Raw genomic sequence first — 22,963 nt, forward strand, 5'->3', positions numbered from 1 at the left:
GCCCTCCCGGGTTTCGAGGTCCCCAGTGATGCTGGGGGAGGTGTCCACCCTTGGATCTCCCTCCTGACTCTGCGTCCCGCTTCTGGGCAGCCCGACCCCCACAGTTCCCCATAGGGATCTCTGTCTGTGGTGAGGGCTTTGGCTGGGCCGCCCTGGGAGTCTGTTCCTCAGGCGAGCTGTGGATGGGAAACTGTGCCTCCAGGCAGGAGTGCGTGGCCACCGAGGAGAACCCCCAGGTGTACTTCTGCTGCTGCGAAGGCAACTTCTGCAACGAGCGCTTCACCCACCTTCCCGAGGCAGGCGGCCCAGAAGGTGAGGGCGTGAGGGGGAGCAGATGTGGGCCGGCCTTGGCCCCCAGGTGCTCGGCTCCTGCGTGGGGTGGGGAGCGGCTGCAGGGGTCTCTGCTCTGGCCCTGGAGGTGTGCAGGTAGGCGGACTATCTGACGCTGGGCTCCGTGTGTCCCCCAGTCACGTACGAGCCACCCCCGACAGCCCCCACCCTGCTCACTGTGCTGGCCTACTCGCTGCTGCCCGTCGGGGGCCTCTCCCTCATCGCCCTGCTGGCCTTCTGGATGTACCGACATCGCAAGCCCCCCTACGGCCACGTGGACATCCACGAGGTAAGATGGGGCTGGCTCGGGGTGGGGCGGGGTAGATCCTATTATGGCCAGATCCTGTTAAGCCCTCCATCTCCCCAGGACCCTGGACCTCCACCCCCGTCCCCTCTGGTGGGCCTGAAGCCTCTGCAGCTGCTGGAGATCAAGGCTCGGGGGCGCTTCGGTTGTGTCTGGAAGGCGCAGCTCATGAACGACTTCGTGGCTGTCAAGATCTTCCCACTCCAGGTGTGTGTCTGCCTGTGGGGCGTGGTCTCCAGGTCATCGGGCTGGGGCCTGAGCCCTCCTGCCCAAGAGCAGTCCATACCCTGTGCAAGCGGGGTGAGAGAGGAATGGGCCCCACTGCGGGTGACAGCGTTTATTGTGGGCCTAGGGTAGGGCTTTCGAAACCCTGATTTGCAGAACCTCAGTCCACCCTGGTTTTTAGGGTTTTGCTTTGACATCAGGTTCTGCTTAGAGGCCCTGGACACCAGGCTGACGGAGCCATTGGCCAGGACACCTGCTTCTCGTTGGTTGGGTGGTCCTGGGCCGCTCCTTTCTGTCACTCTGGGCCTCAGTGCCCCCTGTCGTAAACCAGGTGCTGGGCTTAGTGATCTCAGGGCTCACCGCTGGCCTGTGGTCCCTGGCCCAGCTGAGTCCTGCCCTGCCCTTGACAGAGGAGGTTGGGAGCGGGTGGGAAGCTGCCAGGTGGCCTGGCTGCGGTGGGGTTCAGCTGCGCCTCCCTGCTTTAGGACAAGCAGTCGTGGCAGAGTGAGCGGGAGATCTTCAGCACGCCTGGCATGAAGCACGAGAACCTGCTGCAGTTCATTGCCGCTGAGAAGCGAGGCTCCAGCCTGGAGGCGGAGCTGTGGCTCATCACAGCCTTCCACGACAAGGTGAGCCTCGCCCTGTGGACCCTGCTCCCTCGGGAGGTGACCGTGGGCCCCACCGTGACCTTCCCCTGAGGTCCCCTTCCACGGGTGTGGACACGAGGGTCTGCAGGAAGAACCCCTCTCCCTGGGATCAGTTCTTGCAGACGGGAGTAGTGACGTCACGATCGTCCCTGTCTGACACCACCCGCTTCCCAGCCCCTCCTGGCCTCGTGGGTGCCAGCCTCCCGGTGGGGCACTCAGCCATCTGACCCACGGGTGCGTCCCTCCAGGGGCAGGGCTGGATCCTGCCCGCGTGCCCAGCGCCTGCGCCGTCTCCTGTAGGGCTCCCTCACGGATTACCTCAAGGGGAACATCATCACATGGAACGAGCTGTGTCACGTGGCGGAGACCATGTCTAGAGGCCTCTCATACCTGCACGAGGATGTGCCCTGGTGCCGGGGCGAGGGCCACAAGCCGTCTATTGCCCACAGGTACCTGGGTTAGCAGTTGCCCTCTCTTCTCTCGACCTGGAGCCACAGAGAGGGTTGGAGGTTGAGAGCAGGGCCCGGGGAGGGTGGCGGGGCCGGTCTCAGTTTCATAAACATGCTTAGCCGCTCTGTGGTGTGTCAGGGGTAACCCTGGCCCTTCCCCTGCCTTCTGCCCTTGTCTGCTCTGGCTGTGGTCTTGCAAGCTGGTTCTCTGGTGCCCTCCAGTGGCCACAGAGGGAAGTGCTGTTTCTGTCCCTGGTTGGAGTTCTGTGCATTGATCCTTGCTGTGTTACAGCATACGTATCCTGTTAACTGTCAGAGTGACGGCGTGTGTATGTAGCCTCTGGAAAACTCTGTAGTCCTGGGAGAATGAGCTTTACGAAAGGCGAATAATGGATTATTATGAAAGGAATGTTGACCTCACAGATCCCCGGAAACAGTCTCGGGGATTCTCTGGAGTCCTGGGATGGTGCTTTGAGAGCCAGTCTGTGTTACCTCCTCATCACAGTGGCAGGCACCACTCTAGACACTCCGAAATGCCAAGTCATTTAAGCCTCCTAAGTGCTCTGTGAGATAAGTACTATTTTTCCCAGCCCTTCTTACAGGGAAAGGAACAGCAGCACAGACGAGATGACAGCTTAGTGTGGTTCTCTGACTGTGAGGGAGCCTCAAAGCTGCAGGGCCCCAGTGGGAGCAATATGAATGACACAGGGCATTGACTGTAGGAAATTACCATTTTTGTAGGGCAAACTTGGTTGAATGCTGACTCTTCCATAGGGTCCAGGCTAACAACAGTGCATAGGAAGTGTGCCAGGGGTGGCTCTAAGCATTTGTCCAGCAGTTGAGTCCTCAGAGGAAGGCTGAGACAGGCATGAGGAAGTTGAGGACCTGCTAGGGAAAGGCAGAGCTGAGTGCAACAACAGCGCCCGCTGTGCCACCTCCAGAGCAGCTCAAACCTCTGGGGCAGCGGTCCCCAATCTTTTTGGCAGCAGGGACCAGTTTTGTGGAAGACAGTAGTTTTTCTACAGACTGGGGTGAGGGTGGTTTCAGGTTGATTTAAACATGTTACATTTACAGTGCACTTCATTTTTGTTACTGTATTAGCTCCACCTCAGATCATCAGGCATTAGATCGTGAGGTTGGGGACCTCTGCTCTGGGGCCTGCTCAGAATCAGGCAATGCATTGAAACTTCTCTTCTCATTCACATCCCAAATGGTGTAAATTCTTGCCAGGAAACTCACATCCCCAGCTGCAGTGCCCCTCCTCAAACCCTCTGAGAATGTGAGAGCCAGCCTTTGATGCTGGGCACTGGACAGGGGTCATCGTTGCTCTGACAGCTCTGGTCAGAGTGCAGTTAGGGATTCTCACACTGACGGAGCGGGGTGTACTAAAGCTGCCCGCCTGGGTGGCTTCGTGGAACTCCAACCTGGTGCAGACCCCGCTCCCCACAGGGTGGGATGGACCCCGGCTTAGGGCTCTGGGAGTCTAGGTGGGAAGGCAGGAGCAGGGCCGATCGGATCACAGGTTTGGCTCCATCTCAGTCCACCGTCTCCACAGGGACTTTAAGAGCAAGAATGTATTGCTGAAGAGTGACCTCACTGCTGTGCTGGCTGACTTTGGCCTGGCTGTTCGGTTTGAGCCAGGGAAACCTCCGGGGGACACTCACGGGCAGGTGATGAGCCTCAGGGGGTAGAAGATGGGGGTGGACACTGCCCTTCTGGTGTCAGCTGGCAGGGGACAGGGGTCACCCCGTGAGATCAGAGTTGTCTGAGAACCCCAGGGGTAATGCTCTCATTTCACCAGTGGGGAGGTGAAGCCTGGAGGGTGGTATGGCTTCGTGCGCCGGTCAGTGAGAAACAGATTTCCCTTCCTTCTTTCAGTTGTAATTATTAAACAAGATAAAAATAAATAAGTGTATTTTAAGAATCCAAATCAAAAACCTGGAGAAAAAGTAACCTAAAGGTAAACCTGAGCAGATCATCCTAAAACAACTGCTGTTAGTGTTTTGAACTATTCTCTCCCTTCTGTTTTTGATGTCAGTCTCAGTAAAATACACATTATCTGTGGAGCCCCTTGTGGTGTTGATGGAGTTAAGAGGCAGCAGTTCTGTGGTAGATTACTACTGTCTGGAGTGATACTTCACAGTCGTCATTACATCGTGCCCCTTGTAGGCCTCCCCGCCCCCTCCCCTCCACGACCGTCGGGGACAGCTGTCATTGTCGATGACCCTGGCGCGCACACGGGCTGTAGCTCCCGTCTCCTGTGAGTGCATCTGTACATGCTCGGTGACCACAGCCCCTCCCCTGTCCTCACGCAGGTGGGCACGCGGCGGTACATGGCCCCCGAGGTGCTCGAGGGAGCCATCAACTTCCAGAGAGACGCCTTTCTGCGCATCGACATGTACGCCATGGGGCTGGTGCTCTGGGAGCTCGTGTCCCGCTGCAAAGCTGCCGACGGTGAGCAGGGCGGGAGCCCCGAGCATCCTGGGCGTGGTGGGGGAGAAGTCGGGCAGTCGGGTTACCTCCCCCCCCACCCCCGCCTTGGGACTCACTCTCTCCAGGACCTGTGGATGAGTACATGCTGCCTTTTGAGGAGGAGATCGGCCAGCACCCGTCACTGGAGGAGCTGCAGGAGGTTGTGGTGCATAAGAAGATGCGGCCGGCCATCAAGGATCACTGGCTGAAACACCCGGTGAGGGTCGGCGGGGGCTGCGGCGGCGGCTGTGGGCGTGGGGTGCTGACGGCCAGCAGGGGAGCTTCACCCACGGCAGGGCCAGAGGGGAGGGCTCAGGCCGCAGGCCCAGCCCCACCTCCCCCGGGTGCGTTGCCTCCCTTCCACCCGGGGAGCGTCTGTGCAGGTTAGTGCACTCCAAGGCAGCGGCTCTGGTTTTGACCCCAGAGAGTGATGGGACCTGAAATCCTGGATCTGTCCGTCGGTAGCTGGGTGACATCTGGCAGATTGCTTTATTTCTCTGAGCTCTTGTCTCCTCAGGGTAGTATTAGATTTAAGGAGTTGCTGTACCTCACTGGGCAGGACACCTATTACTTAAGTGTTTAATACGGCTTAGCTCGGATGAAGTAATCACTTTTCCCTGCCCTCATCAACTTTTTGGGCCTGGGCTGAGCTACGTGGCATCTGGGCCCCTCCAGTCTGCGGATATGTACAAAAGACCCCAGCTGTGGAAACCGTTAACATTTCTTGGAAGGATATTTGCCTTGAGCTCTATTGACTCCCTTCCCCCTGGCACCCTAGGGTTAATTCCGAAGGATATCACTGGGGGCTGGCGCTCTTCCCACATTGTCAGGGGTTGAGCTGTGGAGGTCAGGTTCTGCTGCCATGCTGCCTGCTCCCTGAAACCCAAGACTGCAGATGGAGAAAATATAGGCACCGGGAGAGGGAAGCTGGGCCTTGCTTCTGCCTTAGACGTTCAGTCTCTCAGGGCAGAGACGCTGCGGTCGCCAGTCCAGTTCCCTGACGTGGAACAGGCCCAGAGGGAGCTGAGTGTGGCCTAGTGCCAAGCAGGCTGGACCGTTCTGGGTACGGGTGGGCACTTTGCTCATCTTGCGGCCTTTCCCAGCTTCACGCAGTTGGTTCTAGCACAAGGTGTCAGGCCCTATTTCCTGGACTCTGGGGAGGTTCTGGGGGCCGTGGGGAAAAAGGTGGGATGAAGTCCCCCTCTGTCTCCACTGTAACTGCACATTGGGCCCCTGTGTGATTTGGACTTTGCCCAAGATCTTGTGGCAATGTCACCAGTCCAAGGCAGGCGGCCCTGTGGGCCCTGGATTCCCTTGTTGAGTATTGAGGTTCAGTGGCCCTTCCCTGGGGGCTGTGGAGGAGGCCGGTGGGCTCAGGACCCTGACTGCTGGCAGGGGAGCGTCCCCCAGAGCCCTGTGGACGGGCCTGTGGGCTCAGTCCTCGGGAACATGGCTGGTTTGCTTGTCCTCACTGAGGGCCACCAGCAGAGGCATGCGTTTCCTCTCTCCCGCTGGCGTGCAGGGCCTGGCCCAGCTCTGCGTGACAATCGAGGAGTGCTGGGACCACGACGCGGAGGCTCGCCTGTCCGCGGGCTGCGTGGAGGAGCGAGTGTCCCTGATTCGGAGGTCGGTCAACGGCACTACCTCGGACTGTCTCGTCTCCCTGGTGACCTCCGTCACCAACGTGGACCTGCCCCCGAAGGAGTCGAGCATCTAAGCCCAGGACACGAGTGGCTCTCCAGACTCAGTAGATCTGAAGAGGAAAGGAAAGAAAACAAAAAAAAGTTGTGTTTTGTTTTGGAAATCCCATAATACCAACAAACACATAAAATGCAGCTGCTATTTTACCTTGACTTTTTATTATTATTATAATTATTATAATTATTATTATTAATATTATTTTTTTGGATTGGATCAGTTTTTACCAGCACATTGCTCTACTGTATCGCAAACAGCGGACACGTCAGCAGGCGTTGCGGTGCTGAGCTGTGAATGAGGAACCAGCGCCATGCTGAAGAGCCTCGGCCACCTCCTGCCCCTCGGGGTCCATTTTCCCCCGCTTTCTCTTTGTTTGTTGTCTCAGAACCTGTGACACAAAGAAACCCATCCTGTCTTAGGAAACTTAATGCTGCAAACTCTACCTAGAGGAACCTTTGAAGACTGTTACATAAGAACACACCTTCCTCACACGAGGAGTTTCCCTCTGCCCTCGTCCCCCTCCCGCCTCACCTTTTACTGTGTTTTTATCCCTTTTTAGACAGTGAGTTTAAGAAACAGCAGGCGTGTCTTTTCACGGATGAACGGGTGTTGTCCTGACCGAGGAAAAACTGGGCTGAGGCTGAGGATGGTTTGGACTGGAGGGGAGGACGGAGCTGGGGGTGGGTTCTGGAGCAGAGCTACACTGGACTCGGGCACACTCGGAGCAACATCCTTTGCTATGAGACTACTTCTCAGGTAACCCGGAATCGAGGGGAAGGATCGCGTGGAGGCCGAGCATGAACAGCAAGAGCGGGGTTTGGAGAAAGTCTGAAATCAGGTGTGGCTCTGGCCCATCTGTGTGCCCTGTCCAGTTTTTCTTTTCACTCACTTGGGCTTGGGCATAAGACACAACATTTTTTTCTACCCTGATTTTAAGGTTCGGCAAGGGTAGAAATCATCACGGTTTAGTGAGTACAGTCTTGATGAGACGTTATACTGTAAATATCTGTAAGGGAGGAAAAGTTGAGCGTTTCCTCCTGGAGCAGTTCAGGGAAATGGCCACGTGGGGGCGCCCTGCGTAGCCGGGGCGAGAGGATTTCCTGGGTCCGGCCTGGCCAAGGCCTGTCTCTCTGGAGAGCCCCAGAGTCCTGCAGCGCTGGCTCTGTCTGCCCTGTGTGGTGACGTTACTGTCCCTTTATGTAGCTCGTGGACACAGCTTTCTCCAGACCCCCTCACAAGAGGTGCATATTCGAAAAAAACCGTTTCTCTGTTTTGCCATAACCTTGCTCTCGTCAGTGAATGTTCCTAATGCTGCTGTTTCAACCTTTGACTTTTTTTTTTTAATTTATGAAACATGCAAATTTTTTTTTTTTTTTCTTAAAAACACACACATCCACGCAAATGCTTTGCTATGTGGCTTCCGAGGTTTAAATTTTGAAAAGTAAAAGAATTAAAACTTCACGACCACAGACCACCTCAAACCAGAAATACCTCAGAATTTTCTACTTGTGTAAGGTTTATTATATATTTTATTAGTTGTGTTGTCTCGTAGTAAGTATATTTTAATGTAAGTTGGCTTTTATGACAAGAAAGTTTAAAAGAAATAGAGAAAAAGAAAAAAAGTTGTGAGTCTTCTTAGGGAGTGCTCCCGTTTTTCGTTGATAACGTCCCCTTGTAAATAATTGTCATCCACTGTGGGTTGGCTGTCGGGGCTGAGTCTGGGCATTCGTCACTCTTATTTGTGAAGGCATTTCCTTCCCATTGCTTTAGACCCTTTTATTTGAAAACTGGATCTCTTCACCTTGAGGGTAGGCGAGTTGGTGGGCGACGGGGAGAGGTTGACTAGGGTGAGGGGTGGGCGCCTCCTCCTGAGTTTTTTGGAGGTTCCGCTGTTTCCCTCGACTTGGGAGGTCATTGTTCAGAATGACAGGCGACCCCACTTTAACCTGGGAAATCTGTGGCCTTTAGACCCCCATGAGGTAATTTTACTTGAGACTTAATTTCTTCAGCAAGTCAGCGGGGGCGCGAGGGGAAGTGCCCAGCAGGTCTCTGGAGCCGCGCTGCCCGGGCCGCCTGTGATGGCCCGGCCGGGCGGTGGGGGCTCTGGGCCCCCCAGGCTGGGTCCTCCTCTGCGTGTTTGGACACTGTGCAGTGGAGGTGAGCTTTGCTTCACGGGTCAAAATGTGAGCTGGCCAGGGTGGCTCCAGGGACAGGTTTTTGTTTTTTTTTTAGTAAGTTATTTGTCTATCTCTTCTTCCTTTTCTTTTTTAAACTCTTTTGTGCTGTGGTATTTTTCTTCCCTCGGAACGATTTTTAACAGCAAAACAGGCCTTACAGCAGTTGCTTTTCTTTTCCACTTATTTCTTTCAGAAGCTTTAAAATATTTATTGAAAAGTGCCATATCTGGTTTCTCCAGCTTTCTCCTTACTTAGGTAGGCAGTGCTGGGCATCTCTACTTTCCAACCCTCAGAAGAAACAAATAAACCACTAAGAAATGTAGCTGATTTCAGACAGGAATGACCGGATCCCTGACCTGTCCCGTGTGGAACACTGAACCCCAGCCTCTGTTTGGCTTTAGGTTTCCTCTGGGCAGTTTTTGCTTTGCGTGCTGGCTTGATTCTCCTGAGAGCGAGCTTTGCCCTGCTGCGGGGCCTCTTTAGGCTGAGGCAGGGGTGGGGGTCCCCCTTTGCTGGCCCTGTGCCCAGCTGCCGTCACTTCCTCAGGGCCGTGGCACCGGAATGAGGTGTGTCTTGGCAGAGGGCTTCTGGTGGCACACGTGTGCTGGGCCAAGGGTCCCTGACCGTGGTCGTGGCCAGGAGAAGGTGGGCGTCTCTCTCCCGACGTGCCGCTGGGGCCTGGGGGGTCTTCTGCCTCTGATGAAGTCATCTTTGTCGTCACGAATCCTCTGGGGGAGCCCGCCATCCGCGGCTCCGGCTTGTGTGATGGGCTTGTGGGGCTCAGCCTGTGCTCATCTCCACAGATGCTTCATGCACTCTCCATTTCCAGGGAGCTCATATCTCTCCTACATTTCTTTTCTCTCCCCCTCCAAGCTCTGTGGAAGACTGGGAGCCGTGGAGTCTGGTCTCATCGTCCCTGCCCCGTTCAGGGTAGGACGGTGGCCAAGTCAGAGGACAGAAGTGGCCCAGGACCCCTGCGCCTTCCTCCCAAGTGTGCTGTCGTCCAGGCAGGCTCCTGGCTGTGGAGAGTGTCTTCTCTTTGGTCCCTCATGGGGAGGTCTCCACTCCCTCCAGTGTGCTTGCCTGGAGAATCCCAGGGACGGAGCAGCCTGGTGGGCTGCCGTCTGTGGGGTTGCACAGAGTTGGACACGACTGAAGCGACTTAGCAGCAGCAGCAGGGGCGGTCTCCTGAGCCAGAGGGAGCCAGGAGTGAGCAAGGGAAGGAGGAGACACGTGGGGACAGAGGCCGCTGTGTCACAGTGCCCGCAGAGGACGCTTCATCACAGGCCATGGAAGGGCATGGGCATGCGCGTTCGCACATCCTGGGGCTGTTGGTCCCTCCCAGGAGTCCTTCTCTGATTGAATTACTTGGGGTGTGAGGGCCACAGGCAGGTCCTTCTGAGGAGAAAGGGAGACCCGGCCCAGTGGCAGTGGGGTAAGCGCCGTCAGCCTCGTTTCAGATGGCCTTCTTGTCCTCTTGGCTCTCAGTAGGGGCCCCAAGAGCTCAGTCCTGCTGGGGAGGCTTCCTTACACGTGCCAGCTGCTTCTGATGCAGACTTCATCCTGTCTGCATGGGGTGGCCTGTGTCCAGAAGAGGGACCTTGTGCAGCCTCGGACAGCCTCAGGACGCTTGAGCCGCCCACTCTTGCTTTCTTAGCCAAGGGAAAAATTTGTCATCTCCAGGCCTCCGAGGTGGTTCTTCCCCTGCCCCCAGGGACCAGGCCGACCCTCCTGTTGTGGCTCCCTGCCTTAGGGAGCTGAGCAGGGGATCCCGCGGCTCTTCTCTGTCTCTTTTCTCTCCAGCTGGCCGCCGTGCTGCTCCTCTTCGGGTATTTGGGGTTCGTGTGTGATGTTTCCTTCGTGGCAGGCCGAGCCGTGTATTGAGGGTCCACCGTATGTCGTGTATGTGGCTCAGAGAGCCCCATCCCGTGGCCCCTGTACTCTGAACCATGAGGCCAGGGAGGGAGCTGTTCTCTTGGGGTGGGAGGACTGGATGGCCCTCTTGGAAATGGAATTCTGCTTCTTCGAGAATACAATGTGACGTTCCCAGCATCTGTTGGCAATACAAGGATTTCATGTTTTTTTTTTTTTTTAAGGAATATAGTGAGCGTACGTACGTAAGTTGTTAGAATTGGTACTAGACGTGTACTAGAGGTGAAGGGGCTTCCCAGGTGGCGCAGTGGTAAAGAATCTACCTGCAATGCAAGAGACGTGGGTTCAGTCCCTGGGTGGGGAAGATCCCCTGGAGTAGGAAATGGCAACCCACTCCAGGATTCTTGCCTGGAAAATTCCATGGACAGAGGAGCCCGGTGGGCTGTAGTCTGTGGGGTCCCAAAGAGTGGCGTGTGACTGCACGTGCGTACTAGAAGTTGAACAGCCAGGCGTTATTCCAGAGAACTTGGCTTACTAGAAGAATACCTAAATCGGAAAGCATTTTCCAGGAGTTAGCTCAGTTTGTCAGGGCCAGCTGTTTCTGAATCTTTGGAGAGATGGCCAGGCCTGCCTCAGACCTGACTCTTCAAGAAGCACAGGGGACTGACTGACTACCCCCCACCCCCCACCCCATCCCGCTGCCTCCCCTTGCGGTTCAGGGCAAGTGGCCAAGAAGGAAAAGGAGACAAGGCGGCCTTTTCTGGCCAGTGGCTGTCCACAAAAGCTGAGCTGGTAAAGTACTCAGCAGCCGATGTGTTCAGCCTAGGAATGATGGGTTCCAGTCCCAATCAGGAGTTCTGTTTTAGGCAAAGAAACCAGCCCAGTAATTCAGTTGATAAGCTGTTTGTTTTTCTTCTAAGTCTAGATTTGTAAACAATGAATTCAGGGTTATAGGCATGTTCTTTAAGTAAGATTCCTGACAGTTAATTTGCAACCAGCAGTCCACCTATGAATGTATCCCAGACCTTTAGGAGGCTTGGGGAAGTTTGTTTTTTTTTTTTTTTTAAGAGGATTTAGTTTTGTAGCAAAAATAAATGGAATTTTAAAATGCACCCCTTCCCTTGGAAATTAATTCATGTGACTTAGCCACACTTGAAAAACAGTTATAGTCGGCCCTCCACAGCCATGGGTTCCTCATTCTCGGGTTCATCCAACCTTGAATCAAAAATATTTTGGGGAAAAATATTACAGAAAGTTCCAAAAATCAAAACTTGAATTTGCCACTTACTGGCAACTCTTTACATAGTACTTATATTATATTTACAACTCTTTACATAGTATTTTATTATATTAGGTATTATAAGTAATCTGGAGGTGATTTCAAATGTGTGTCATTTTATGCAAGAGCTGCATCAGTGGATTTCGGATCTCCACCCCGCAACCCTCCATATAGAGAGATGACTGCGGTGGGTCCAGGAGAACTACAAATGACCATCAAGTAGAAGTCCAGATTATCTAGTGGGGTATTTTGAATACTCTTGTTTTAAACTCATTTTGCGTTCACTGTAAACTTTGGTTTGGACGGAATTTTGAATTGAAAAGATTTACCACTACTGAGAATTTTTACCCAGCTTTTTACATTGTTGTGACGGTATCTTCCAGGTATGAATGAAGCAGGACTCTGTGATTGTGATCCTCCATGTACCCCTGTAGTGCCAAAACCAGTGAGATTTTATTTGCTCCTATGGCAGCTCGTAGCGATAAGACAAGTGTTTTTTCCTCATGAATTAAAACACATATTCCCTAAATGCCAGCATATGGAGATGGGCTTTGCACTGCCCTTTCCAGGAGTGTCTTTGGATTGTCTGGAGCCTGGGCAATTCTGAGAACTCCTGCAAGCCCACTACAGGACACTAAAGAAATATACACACAGACGTGTGTGTATATGCAGTGGATTCTACAGCTGTGGGCTTTTCTGGACATCCACAGAAACGCGTTTCCTTCACTTGCAAAGTTTACATTTTGAAGCTCACAGTTACAAAAAAATAGGGCCCATTAGCTCATGCTTTTCAGGCAGATGTGGATGGGTCTTTTTTTTGCAAATGGAGGAGTCCTGTCTTGAGCCCTGGGAATTTCTGCTGTGGGTTGGGCGCGGGCTCATTCCTGGATTCTCCCAATCATGTTCGCATTCGAATGTTGTTAGGTAGCATTGTAAATAAAAGAATAGGTTATATAATAGAGATACGACACTTGAAATTTTACTTTAAGAAATCTGTAGCACTACATATATATTTAGTTATATCACCCGACGGATTTCTTCTGCACAGTGTGGAGATTGTTTTATACCACAGATTATTTTTATAAAGTCCAGTGAGTTTGAGTAAGAATGATTTTGTAATCAGAGCCATGAGCTTTACCTTTCAAGATAAGTGTACACTGGAGTGTGAGTGGTGTGGGACCGTCCCTGAGTGCTCCTGCGACTTCGCGTTGATACACTGGCAGATTGCAGTCCACCGATGGGTCTTGTTTGGCCCAAAACTCCACTCACAGCTGTCTGCATGGGGCAGTCTGCCGAGGAGAGGGGCTGGGAAAGGCCAGAGGATCCTGCCGTGTGCTTTATATACGTGCTTCCTCCTGAGGTTTCTTTTGAACAAAGGGTTCTGAGGTGAATAACTCCTTTGTAAGTTACTCTCATGGGTGTAGTGGTGTGAAGGGGTTTCGGGGAACAGAAATGGTACCAGGGTGCAGATTGGGGTGGCTTGGGACTCGAGTAAGATTCAGGCAACAAATGTGTAAAAGGAGGATTCGGTGATTGGAGAAATCTACCAAACCGAATGATCTCAGACCAAATTATCCAGTTTTTCAGGAGAGAATTTTCCATTCGGAAAGGGAGGGGCGTGGTGTGTGGGCAGTGTGATCAGAGTAAATGGAGGGCTGCCTGGCAAGTTTGTCTTCTCTGTTAAGGCTGCTGGGAGGCGAGAGGGGCTGGACTGGCTCACCGCTTGCCTCTAGCAAGCAACCCTGGCACCCGCAGAGGCGGCTCAGAACCAGGTACCATCAGGGCCTCTGCCCAGCGCCTACAAGGGTTTCCTGCTCTTCCTACAAAGGTCAGCATCACGGCCGTGATGTGGAAGGCGGTCTTTACCTGTTAGCTTTTTGGATTTTGGGTGGAGAGTGGATGGTTACTGGGGTGAGCCTTTCTGATGGGGATGTATAAGAGGTCAGTCATGTAGCTAATACTCTGTATCCACAGTTGCTGAAGGCCTTCTGGCTTCAGCCGCTGGGTTCAAAGGTGCGCTGGTTGGGACGGTGTTGTCAGGAGAGCCTCTACTGTGTCCCGTTAAACCTGCTGTGCTTCTCTTCGGCCTGGCCGAGAGCAGCGTTTTGCGCTACCCCTTTTATGCTTGAATGAGCTGCATTTCGGCAGGTGCAGGGGCACTCTGGGCAGCAACCCTCGGCCCTTCCCTGCTCCCCATCAGAGAGCGTCTGTCTGCCCTCCAGCCGCGCGCCTTGGATGCAATTGCCGTGCCTTTGTTTTCGCCACCTGCCTCCCCCCAAAAGCAACTGCTGTAAGCTTTTTTCTACTTGTCTTTTCTAGCCAGAAATCCCTCCTTTTTCCTTTTTCCCAGCTGTATTTTCTGGATGCAGTTCTGTGCTCCAGGCGTGTTAAGAACCAGTTACCTCAGACCTCGTGTTGGAACAGTGTCACCATCTGGGTCCTCTCGAAACTGCAGGCTTGCGACACGCACACTCTGACACACACACACACACACACAGACACACACACACACAGGAACCCTGCCGAGTATGGGTACTTGTTTGTTTTAAAGTAAAACTCTTCCCAAGGATTGGAAAAAGGGGCTTCTGGCAAGCTCTTCACGGCCCTGTGGTGGGATGGGTCTTGAGTGTCATCTGAACGGTGCTTCCCGTGTTCCATTCTGAATTCTGCCGTTTTCAGTATTCTCGGCTCTGAATAGGCAAAGTGACTCAGCTGGTTGGCCTTGTTCACAAATGAGTTCTGAAAATGAGCTCTTTGTAACACACGTCCAGTCGCTAAAGCTCAAGTGTAGAACATTCCCTTAAATGGCAGGATCGATCCCCCCACCCACCCCATCCACCACAGTGCATTTTGGGAAGATGTCTGTAGCATACGTTGCTGTGAAATTAGGCCTTGCGGGTTATGGCTGTTTGTCATTTTGATGTATTTTAAATAAATATATATATATATTTTTAAAGAGCCTTTTTTTTTTTTTTCCAAACCAGTTCAGAAAGTTTAATTAACCAGCAGTCACCACATCTGAATTTGCGTCTCCGGGGCAGACCAAGATTAAAGTGGTAACTTGGCCCTAGTGAGCGTGGGCTGCTGCCTGGCCGGTGCTGCTGGCCACGGGACAGCAGGGTCAGCGTGTCCCCGCTGGGTCCCAGCGCAGCCCTCAGAGCGCGTGCTCTGCTCTCTGCAGGGGCTTTAGCTGAGGCTTTCTCAGAGCACTGCCACACATTAAGTGTCTGTTTTGCCAAATAGTTTTTCCATAAGTGAAGAACGCACTCATCGAAGTCTTACCAGCAGCGGCAGAGATGAGAATAGGAAGGATGAGGCAACAGCTGGGGTTTGAGTTGGAAAGTGTCCAGGTGATTTTCGAGAGGCCATCTGAGAGCCAGTGACCATGCAGAGATTCTTAGGAGACCTCGTCTGAGAGCCTGACGACCTCCTGGGAGGGGGAGACTTGTTAAAATGCCAGCGTCTTTTCCCTCCCGCCTCCATTTTTTTTTTCTTCTAGGATTCTGTAAAAATCCAAAAGTAAGTTGGGTGGCACTTGAGAATTGGGGGGGTGGTGAGGGTTACCGCAGATGAGAAACATACTTCGAGATTTCAGTTCCATACCACAAATCGACATGATGCCATTTTTCAACTGTAGAAAAAGAATCTGCTTATGAATTTGACATATTTATGGTAGCATCAAAGGCCAAATTTTCCATGTGTTAACATTTTTCCACATTTGTCCTTGAATCTGAATAACTTCATACAGTACTGTAAATTCAGCTTACATTGAGTTTGATGTCAGTTCTTGTGAAAAGAGCTTCTGCACGCAACAGACACAGGTAAAGAACACAGCAGAGCACATCTGCAGGACCGGTTTTGGAACCAGTAGATGTCACCTCTCATTTGCCATCGTCATATGTCAGTTTTACCAGCTCCTTCTAAATGTTTGTAGTATTTGTAAGGGAAAGACAGAAATCCCTAAGACTTGTCTAATAACTTAGTGGAGAGTGTGTGTGTTGGGTTTAGGATGGATAGCAAAGTCGTCTTGAGCTGTGTTATCTAACTTGTATATAAAACTGTAATTAAAAGTTTGGATTCACCTGTTTCTTGCCGTTAACAATGATGAATAATTTGCAAACTCTGGAAATGTGACTAGGATATGATTTCAGACAGTAGAAGTTGAGGAAGCTCTTTAAGTGCTAAAACTGAAGACTTCTTGTTTTTGGCTCAAATTCAATAAGTACTGTGTACCAGGATATGTGAGATGTAAATGTAATAGGTCACTTTTCACCCTTGTAGCTATACAATAAAAGTTTTGTAGAACAGAAATAGATCGTACTACTGAATTAACAAAAGTTATACTAAAGTATCATGTTTAAAAAATATATATATATATACACACACAGAGTTAAGCTTGTTGCTGTTACCCTGTCTGGATTTGAAAAGTGTGCTGATTTATATATGTATAATATATATATATTATACATATATAAAATACACACACCTATATATATATATTAAATACCCGCACACACCTGAAATGGCCTAAAGCAGACATCCATGTAATTACAGTTGCAAAATGAAGACATTTTGGAAAGAACATTGTATCATAGTTCATTCATTTGCAGTGGATCTTTGTTCCTTTTTACTGTGGTAATTTTAGAAATGAGTGTCAAGTTTGAAATTAGATCTGCTAAGTTGGGGTTTTGCTGCTTAAACTCTGCACTGGGTCCTCAAATAAACCGATGTGAATGTAGTCTCCCCCCAACCCCCACCCCCCGTGTGAAGAAGCAGCCACACCCCAACAGAATAGGAGGAAAAATCTAGAACTATTTCAAGTTTTATCTTTTTGTATATGAAAATAAAATAATAATGATTAAAAAAAACCCTGTGGTCTCTCTTAATCACATGGCAGGGGGGTTCTGTTCTCCCACTTACAGGGCCAACTTGAGCACCTCTGTGAGTTCCTGTGTGGGATACAAGCACTTGTTAATGGCTGATACCAGGCTGCCAAGGTCCTGTGGGTGACTAAGCACAGGTCTCCAGTTCCGCCCTTCAGAAGCTCAGGACTGAGTTGGAGACAGGGGGCATCTCCTTCGTGGACCATCCTGGGACTCTTGAGTATGCTCCTGCAGAGCAGGGGTGTGTTTTGCAAATCCCCAAGACCTCCTCACACAACGCTGCCCCACAGTCCTATGTGCTTGGCAGACAGCCCTGAGCACTATTTTTGTAAGTGAAGCAGAGAAACCCAGAAAAAACATAATACTCAGGACTACTGTGGAATACAAGTGCTGCCATTTCCAAACATGGTTGAGTAGCCTGGTCACTTGCTAAGCTATTAAAAAATACCGTGATGGAACACCTCCCCAGATGTAAACCAGCAGTCAGGTCTTTTGTTTTGGAGTTTCTGAGTTACCTCACTAGATGCAAACATGGTTCCCTGTGAATAAAATAATTATAGTCTATAATTTACAGGAAAGACTCAGAAATCACCTCACTGCTTTCGGTAGTAAGATAAAAGATTTTTTTTGGGGGGGGCTTGTGACTAGTACCTTCTAAGTGTGGAGAAACAACAGTTTTGACTCCTTCTGGTGGGATCAGTGTGTTTTTATTCACTTTATTATGAAGATTAAATAACTTGCTTAGAACACTTGGGAGTAATTTTTGAAGGGAGGGGCCCTTTATTTAGGAATCACCTGTTCAGTTTTGAGTCCATTTTGTCCTTTTTTAGTGTTAGGAAGTTCGCCTTTTGTCAGTGAAGGAGAGGAAGACAAAAGGCTAATAATGTTTTTGAATAAAGACCTTGGTGCTAACAACATTGGAAGTCTGGACTGCACCGGCCATCTGGTTGCTTTCTCCTCAGCAAAGGAATTTTTTTTTCAGTTAAAAAAAAAAATACAAGCCAGTTCATAAAAGCAGGCTTGCCCACATAAAAGCAGGGCCATTCAGCCTGCCTCTGCCTCCTTCCCTTGCTTCTCAAGCACCCCTATGGAATACTAAAGTTCCCCTAATGACAGTTTTAAAACTACTAGTCCTTCATTTAAAGGTAGGCCAACAGGCCCAGAGGAGGCATCCTACCCAGAGTCAGGCAATCTTCTCTTCTAATTCTTGACTCTTGGGACCCACTATGGGGTCCCACCATTGTTTCCAAGTGCAGGATGTAGATGAGAAGTCACCCAGCACTCCCCTCTCTAGTGCCATACACTCGGGAGGGCCTTGAGAAACACCTCTTAAGTGAATGTATGTTTCGTAAACTCTGGTGGAAGCAGCTTTGAAACCTGCAGATAACTAATGCTGCCTGGCTGTTTTTGTCTGTATTCTTGACTGCAGTTGCCAGACACCACTGAACAAAAAGGGGGCTTTGCTGGAAGGATCCTGGGACAAGTGGCCAGCCCAGCTCTGGGTAAAGGCAGGATATGTCTGAACTTCAGGGGCCTTGGAAACGGGGTTTGGCATCACAGACCTTCACCTGTCTCAGCATTTGGTCCCCTTGTGTTCTGTGCAAAGCCAGATGCATCTGCTCTTTGACTACTTAGCGGGGAAAAAAGGCCTTCGGTGCCAGAGTTCCACTCGTCACAACTTTGCTACCTGCAGAAAGTTCCAGATTCAAAATCCTTAGGAAGACTCTGGTTGACCTAGCTAAACCAGTTAGTGTCAGAGGCCCAGGGGATGATACAAGATGACTTCATGACAGGTACTCCCGGGACGAGGCAAGGAGTCATGAAACTGTCAAAACAATGTCTACTTTGAAGTTAGCAATGGCTTCCTGCTTAGTGAACTAAGTCCACATGGAATGCCAGAGATTATGCTGCAAAATGAAGACCTACTTGTGAGTGGGAGTGCATAAAACGTACCATTTTTAGACAGCAAGCATTCAGCAAACTAGATTTCATATAGAAAGTAGAGCTAAATAACAAATTGTGAATATTAACAGAGCATTTAACAACATGCCTCAAGTTCTTCTCAACACACCATATGCTTAATCTCCTTTAATCCTCACAACCCTAGGGTCTAAGAAGTAGTGGTAGTAATTCTTGTTTCAAAAGAGGAAGCAGGTGGAAATGGTGAGTGGGGATCCAAAACCCTGTGCTGTGATTCAGGGTCCTGAACCACCATGGAGTACTGTCTTGTCAAGAAACTCCTTAGGTGCAAAGCTGTCTTCGGAAGTTATGATTTGTGTATCATGCGACTTCAAAGCCACGTGTCATGAGCACACCTAATGTGGCACAGGTTTTAGAATCAGATTGGAGTTGGAATCTCGGTTCTTAGGACCTAACTGTAAGCATGTGCAAGTGGTGTGCTCACCTATTAAGTGGGACTAAAAGGACTGTATGTGCACATACTGAGACCTCATGGCGTCATGCCCTCACGCATCACCCGGTCCAAGCGGACTGGAGGTGGAGTTTGCGTGCGCCTGGGCTTCCAGGTCGGTCACCGGAGGGCGCGCGCTTGCGCCGCAGCCTCCGGCGTCCGGGAGAGCCTCAGCGACAGGCGACTCGAGGTGGCGCATGCGTGTCTGGACGCCGTGGTTGCGATTGGCTTTAAAGCGGCCGACCTGGAGCGTGCATGCGCTGCGGCAGAAGGCTAGCGTCTCGGGCAAGATGGCTGCTAAAAGTTTTGCTTCCCGTCTCCGAGGGTCCCGGCGCTTTTTGAGTGGCTTCGTGGCCGGAGCTGTCGCGGGCGCTGCAAGCACTGGGCTCGTGGTCGTGCAGTTCCTCCGGAGTCGGGATGCTGAGCCGGCGGCGGTGGTGAGGGAGCCGGACGGTGAGTGTGTGGGCCCCCAGCGCTCGGGTCCAGGCCACTGCCTCGGCCGGGAGCAGTAACTATGCGCGCGCTGTCGCCACTCGCGCAGCCCTTGACCGGCCGCTGTCCAGTCTCGGTTCTGCCTCCTCTCCCCACGGCGCGTCTCTCCTGCCGGCTCCGTGTGCTTCCTTCCGGCCGGGGTCTACAATCCCCCAAGTACTGATCCCCACACCTGTTTTTCACTGTCTTCTGCCCTCTCCTCGATTGTTAGCTCCATAAGCGCTCGGACCGGGTTGTTGTTTTTTTTTTTTTTTTTCGGACCGTGTTTTTCTTTAAAGTTTTGTTCTCCACCGTATACACGGCCCAGTACCTGGTACATAATGGACGTCTAGTAAGTATAGGTGAATGAACGAAGGACCCCATAGTTCTAACACAAGGGTCCCAAAGATCCGGGTCTAATGGCTGATGATCTGAGGTGGAGCTCATGTAATAATAATAGAAATAAAGTGCACAGTAGATGTAATGAGCTTGAATCATTCTGAAACCGTAGGCCCACCCCCAGGTCCTTGAGAAAATTGTCTTTCAGGAAACCAGTCCCTGATGCCAAAAAGGTTGGGGAGCATTGTTTTAGCAGATCCGGGAGCTGTCTTCCTTTGATCATTGTTTCAATGAAGAACACCTGCTAGCCTTCTTCAACGCAAGTAAATCTGCAAGTTACCAGCTGTACCTTATGTTTGACAGAGTAGATGAGCTCATGCTCATTTCTGTCTCCAACATACGCATTTTATTTGCTCCTTCTGACACTTGAGATTTAGTGAGAGGGTACTCTGGTGAGTTGAAGCCTGGAGAGGACATCGAAAGAGCGTTATTTGGAAACTGACTCCCTGTTCAGCAGGTGTTTAGTTTCTCTCATTAGGAAAAGCTGTACCGGTTTCACCGCTGTCTTGCTGCTGCATACACCTCTGCCTCAGTACCAGAACATCGAGGAAGCGTGTCAGTGAGGTGGTCTTTTTGTTGTTGTTGTTTGGGTTTTTGGCTTTTGTTTTTTTTTTTTTTTTTGGCTTCGAGGCATGTGGGATGTTAGTTCCCTGATCCTAGATTGAACCAGCACCTCCAGCATTGGATGCCTGGAATCTTAACCACTGGACTGCCAGGGAAGTCCCTGAATGAGAGTCTTAAAAAAAAAATTTAAAAATTAAAAGTCTATGCTTTTGTCCCCACATTAACTCTTAAAGCATGGTGAATAGGTAGGCTGTCTCCCATTCAGTTATATCGATGACAGGAGTTTTTCTTGAGTACACTGCATTGTGTGGTGCAGAGATTTGAAAAGTTGATGTGAAAGACCAGTAAAACCAGATTCTTATTTAACAGTTAATGAAATAGCTACGGTTTACTTGGCTAGAATTATGCACTTGATTTTAGGCCAAACTAGTATTTTGCTTACTCTCTCCTTTGCCTTGTAAGTAATTGCAAAAATGAGATCACCTGGTTAATGTTATGGTTGAGCCAGTCCTTTGTCTTACCCCCTTCGTTATTATTTTTTGTTACTAATAAAAGTCACTAATTGTTATGTTTGCACCCTTTCTTGTTTTTAGGTTCTTCGGAAAAGGCTGTCTTGGAACAATTTGGATTCCCTTTAGCTGGAACAGAGACAAGGTGTTACACTAACCATGCCTTGTCTTATGATCAATCAAAGCGGGTGCCTAGATGGGTTCTTGAACATATATCCAAGAGCAAGATAATGGGTAGGTGGTTAGAAGCAAAGGTATTGATGAAAGATGTTTCCAAATTGAGAACAAGGAGGGTTATGAATAATTTCAACCCTTTCTACATTACTGCGCTTGTAGAAAATGTTTGTATGGCTCACTAGATAAATGGACCCTGTCTGGCTGTCTCAGGGGTTGAGAGAATCTGTATCTTGACACATGAATTGGAGGCTTTGTCACAAATACGGCTTCTGTGAGCACCACTCATTCATAACCTCCACTGCTGCTGCTAAGTCACTTCAGTCATGTCTGACTCTATGCGACCCCATAGATGGCAGCCAACCAGGCTCCACCATCCCTGGGATTCTCCAGGCAAGAACACTGGAGTGGGTCGCCATTTCCTTCTCCGATGCGTGAAAGTGAAGTTGCTCAGTCGTGTCCGACCCTCAGCGACCCCGTGGACTGCAGCCTTCCAGGCTCTTCTGTCCATGGGATTTTCCAGGCAAGAGTAATGGAGTGGGGTGCCATTGCCTTCTCCGCATAACCTCCTAACATACCTTCAAATGCCTGCCACGTGCCTGGCACTGTGCTGGGCCTTCTCTCAGTGACCAGAGTAGATGGTCTCTACCCGCAGGACACTGGGTCAGGGAGCGGGTGTGTTGACCTATCAAATACTCATGAACGTATAGTTACACTTGGCGTTAACTGCTCTGGAGGAGAAGTGATTGCAAGTTGGGTTTGCATAATTAAGGAACAATAAAGAAGATGATGAGAGATTATAACAGGAGAATCTGATGCTGCTTAGCGAGGCTTCTCTGAGAAAGGGGCCTGAAGAGTGGATGGCAGTGAGCTGGGTGGGTAGCGGGATGCAGAGAAGAGCATTCCAGACAGGGAAGGAGAAGCACAGTTGCCTCTTCAGAGGCCTCCATGTGAAGAGTGTTGTTCCATTAGGGACCTAAAGGAAGGCCAGCCTGGCTGTAGCGAGGGGGAACGGGATTCGCGATTGGAGAGGCAGGCTGGTGCGTGCGTCTGTTCACATGTCCTCCTGTCTCGATGCATTCCTGTAATCAGGATGGCCAGGTCTTGCTGTTTACTGTTAGACTGATTTTTAGGAAGCCTTTCCAGTTTACACTCCCACTATCACTCTTTGTCCTGTTTGCTGTTACACTCCCACCATTACTGTTTGTGGGTTACCAGGGTTAATTAACCCTCACTTTGAGGGTTAGTATTTTGTCATTTATTCTTTGTGAATTTTTCTTTACCATTTTCAATGGGGATATTCTTTTTTGAATTTTGTAGGAAATTTTTGTATTAAGACTATTGCTTTGTCAGAGTTGTTTTATTCCCATTCTGTTATTTGCCTTTTAATTTGCTATATGACCTGCAAATTATTTCTCCATTGCTTTATACTGCATACTGTGTTTAAATATATTAAAATGAGTGTGTGCCTTCGTAAAGTACTCATTAACCTGCAGAATAGCAGGAGGATAGGAATATGCTTGGCCTCCCTGTTAGCTCAGTTGGTAAATATCCACCTGCAATGCAGGAGTCCCCAGTTCAGTTCCTGGGTTGGGAAGATCCCCTGGAGAAGGGATAGGCTACCCATCCCAGTATTCTTGGGCTTCCCTTGTGGCTCAGCTGGTAAAACAATCCACCTGCAATGCAGGAGACCTGGGTTCAGTCCCTGGGTTGGAAGATCCCCTGGAGAGGGGAAAGGCTACCCACTTCAGTATTCTTGCCTGGAGAATTCCATGGACTGTATTGTATAGTCAGTGGGGTCCCAGAGTCAGACATGACGGAGCAACTTTCACTTGGAAATATACTTACTGCTAGAAGGGAACTGATGTAAGTGTAAACTTTATCATAGCAAGTGAAATTGATTATCAATTTAAAAAGTTGTTTATTTGGCTGCTGCGGGCCTTAGTTGCCACATACGAGATCTTTTAGCTGTGGTGTGTGTCATCTAGTTACATGACCAGGGATTGAACCTGGGCTCCATGCTTTGGGAGCATGGAGTCTTCACCACTAGATCACCAGGGAAGTCTCTGATTATAAATTTACATCAAGAGAAACTCGCTT

The 22,963-nt window shown here is 50.3% G+C and overlaps 2 protein-coding genes across 14 annotated transcripts in view; both read left to right on the forward strand.

Annotated features, from left to right (window-relative positions):
* ACVR2B (activin A receptor type 2B) overlaps positions 1-16,321 on the forward strand; it is a 37,198-nt gene extending 20,877 nt beyond the window's left edge. For 2 of the 5 annotated variants that reach the window (XM_042236496.2, XM_042236494.2), the window contains 8 exons: positions 203-312; positions 468-841; positions 1,345-1,488; positions 1,807-1,955; positions 3,511-3,625; positions 4,271-4,409; positions 4,514-4,644; positions 5,950-16,321. In XM_042236496.2, coding sequence (XP_042092430.1) covers positions 203-312; positions 468-841; positions 1,345-1,488; positions 1,807-1,955; positions 3,511-3,625; positions 4,271-4,409; positions 4,514-4,644; positions 5,950-6,144 — 1,357 coding nt within the window. In that variant the 3' untranslated portion in view covers positions 6,145-16,321. The remainder of the gene's footprint in view (positions 1-202; positions 313-467; positions 842-1,344; positions 1,489-1,806; positions 1,956-3,510; positions 3,626-4,270; positions 4,410-4,513; positions 4,645-5,949) is intronic. The other 3 variants (XM_042236497.2, XM_012099394.5, XM_042236495.2) reach the window with 3 other exon arrangements.
* Positions 16,322-19,005: 2,684 nt separating this feature from the next.
* EXOG (exo/endonuclease G) overlaps positions 19,006-22,963 on the forward strand; it is a 30,159-nt gene continuing 26,201 nt past the window's right edge. For all 9 annotated transcript variants that reach the window (XR_009597338.1, XR_009597335.1, XR_003586032.3 and 6 more), the window contains exons 1-2: positions 19,006-19,199; positions 20,774-20,923. Coding sequence is in view for 1 of the 9 variants with exons in the window: in XM_004018229.5 (XP_004018278.2) it covers positions 19,037-19,199; positions 20,774-20,923 (313 nt within the window). In the remaining 8 variants the exon portion in view is untranslated. The remainder of the gene's footprint in view (positions 19,200-20,773; positions 20,924-22,963) is intronic.

Source organism: Ovis aries, chromosome 19 (genome assembly GCF_016772045.2).
Source record: "Ovis aries strain OAR_USU_Benz2616 breed Rambouillet chromosome 19, ARS-UI_Ramb_v3.0, whole genome shotgun sequence".
NCBI classification, from domain to species: domain Eukaryota; kingdom Metazoa; phylum Chordata; class Mammalia; order Artiodactyla; family Bovidae; genus Ovis; species Ovis aries.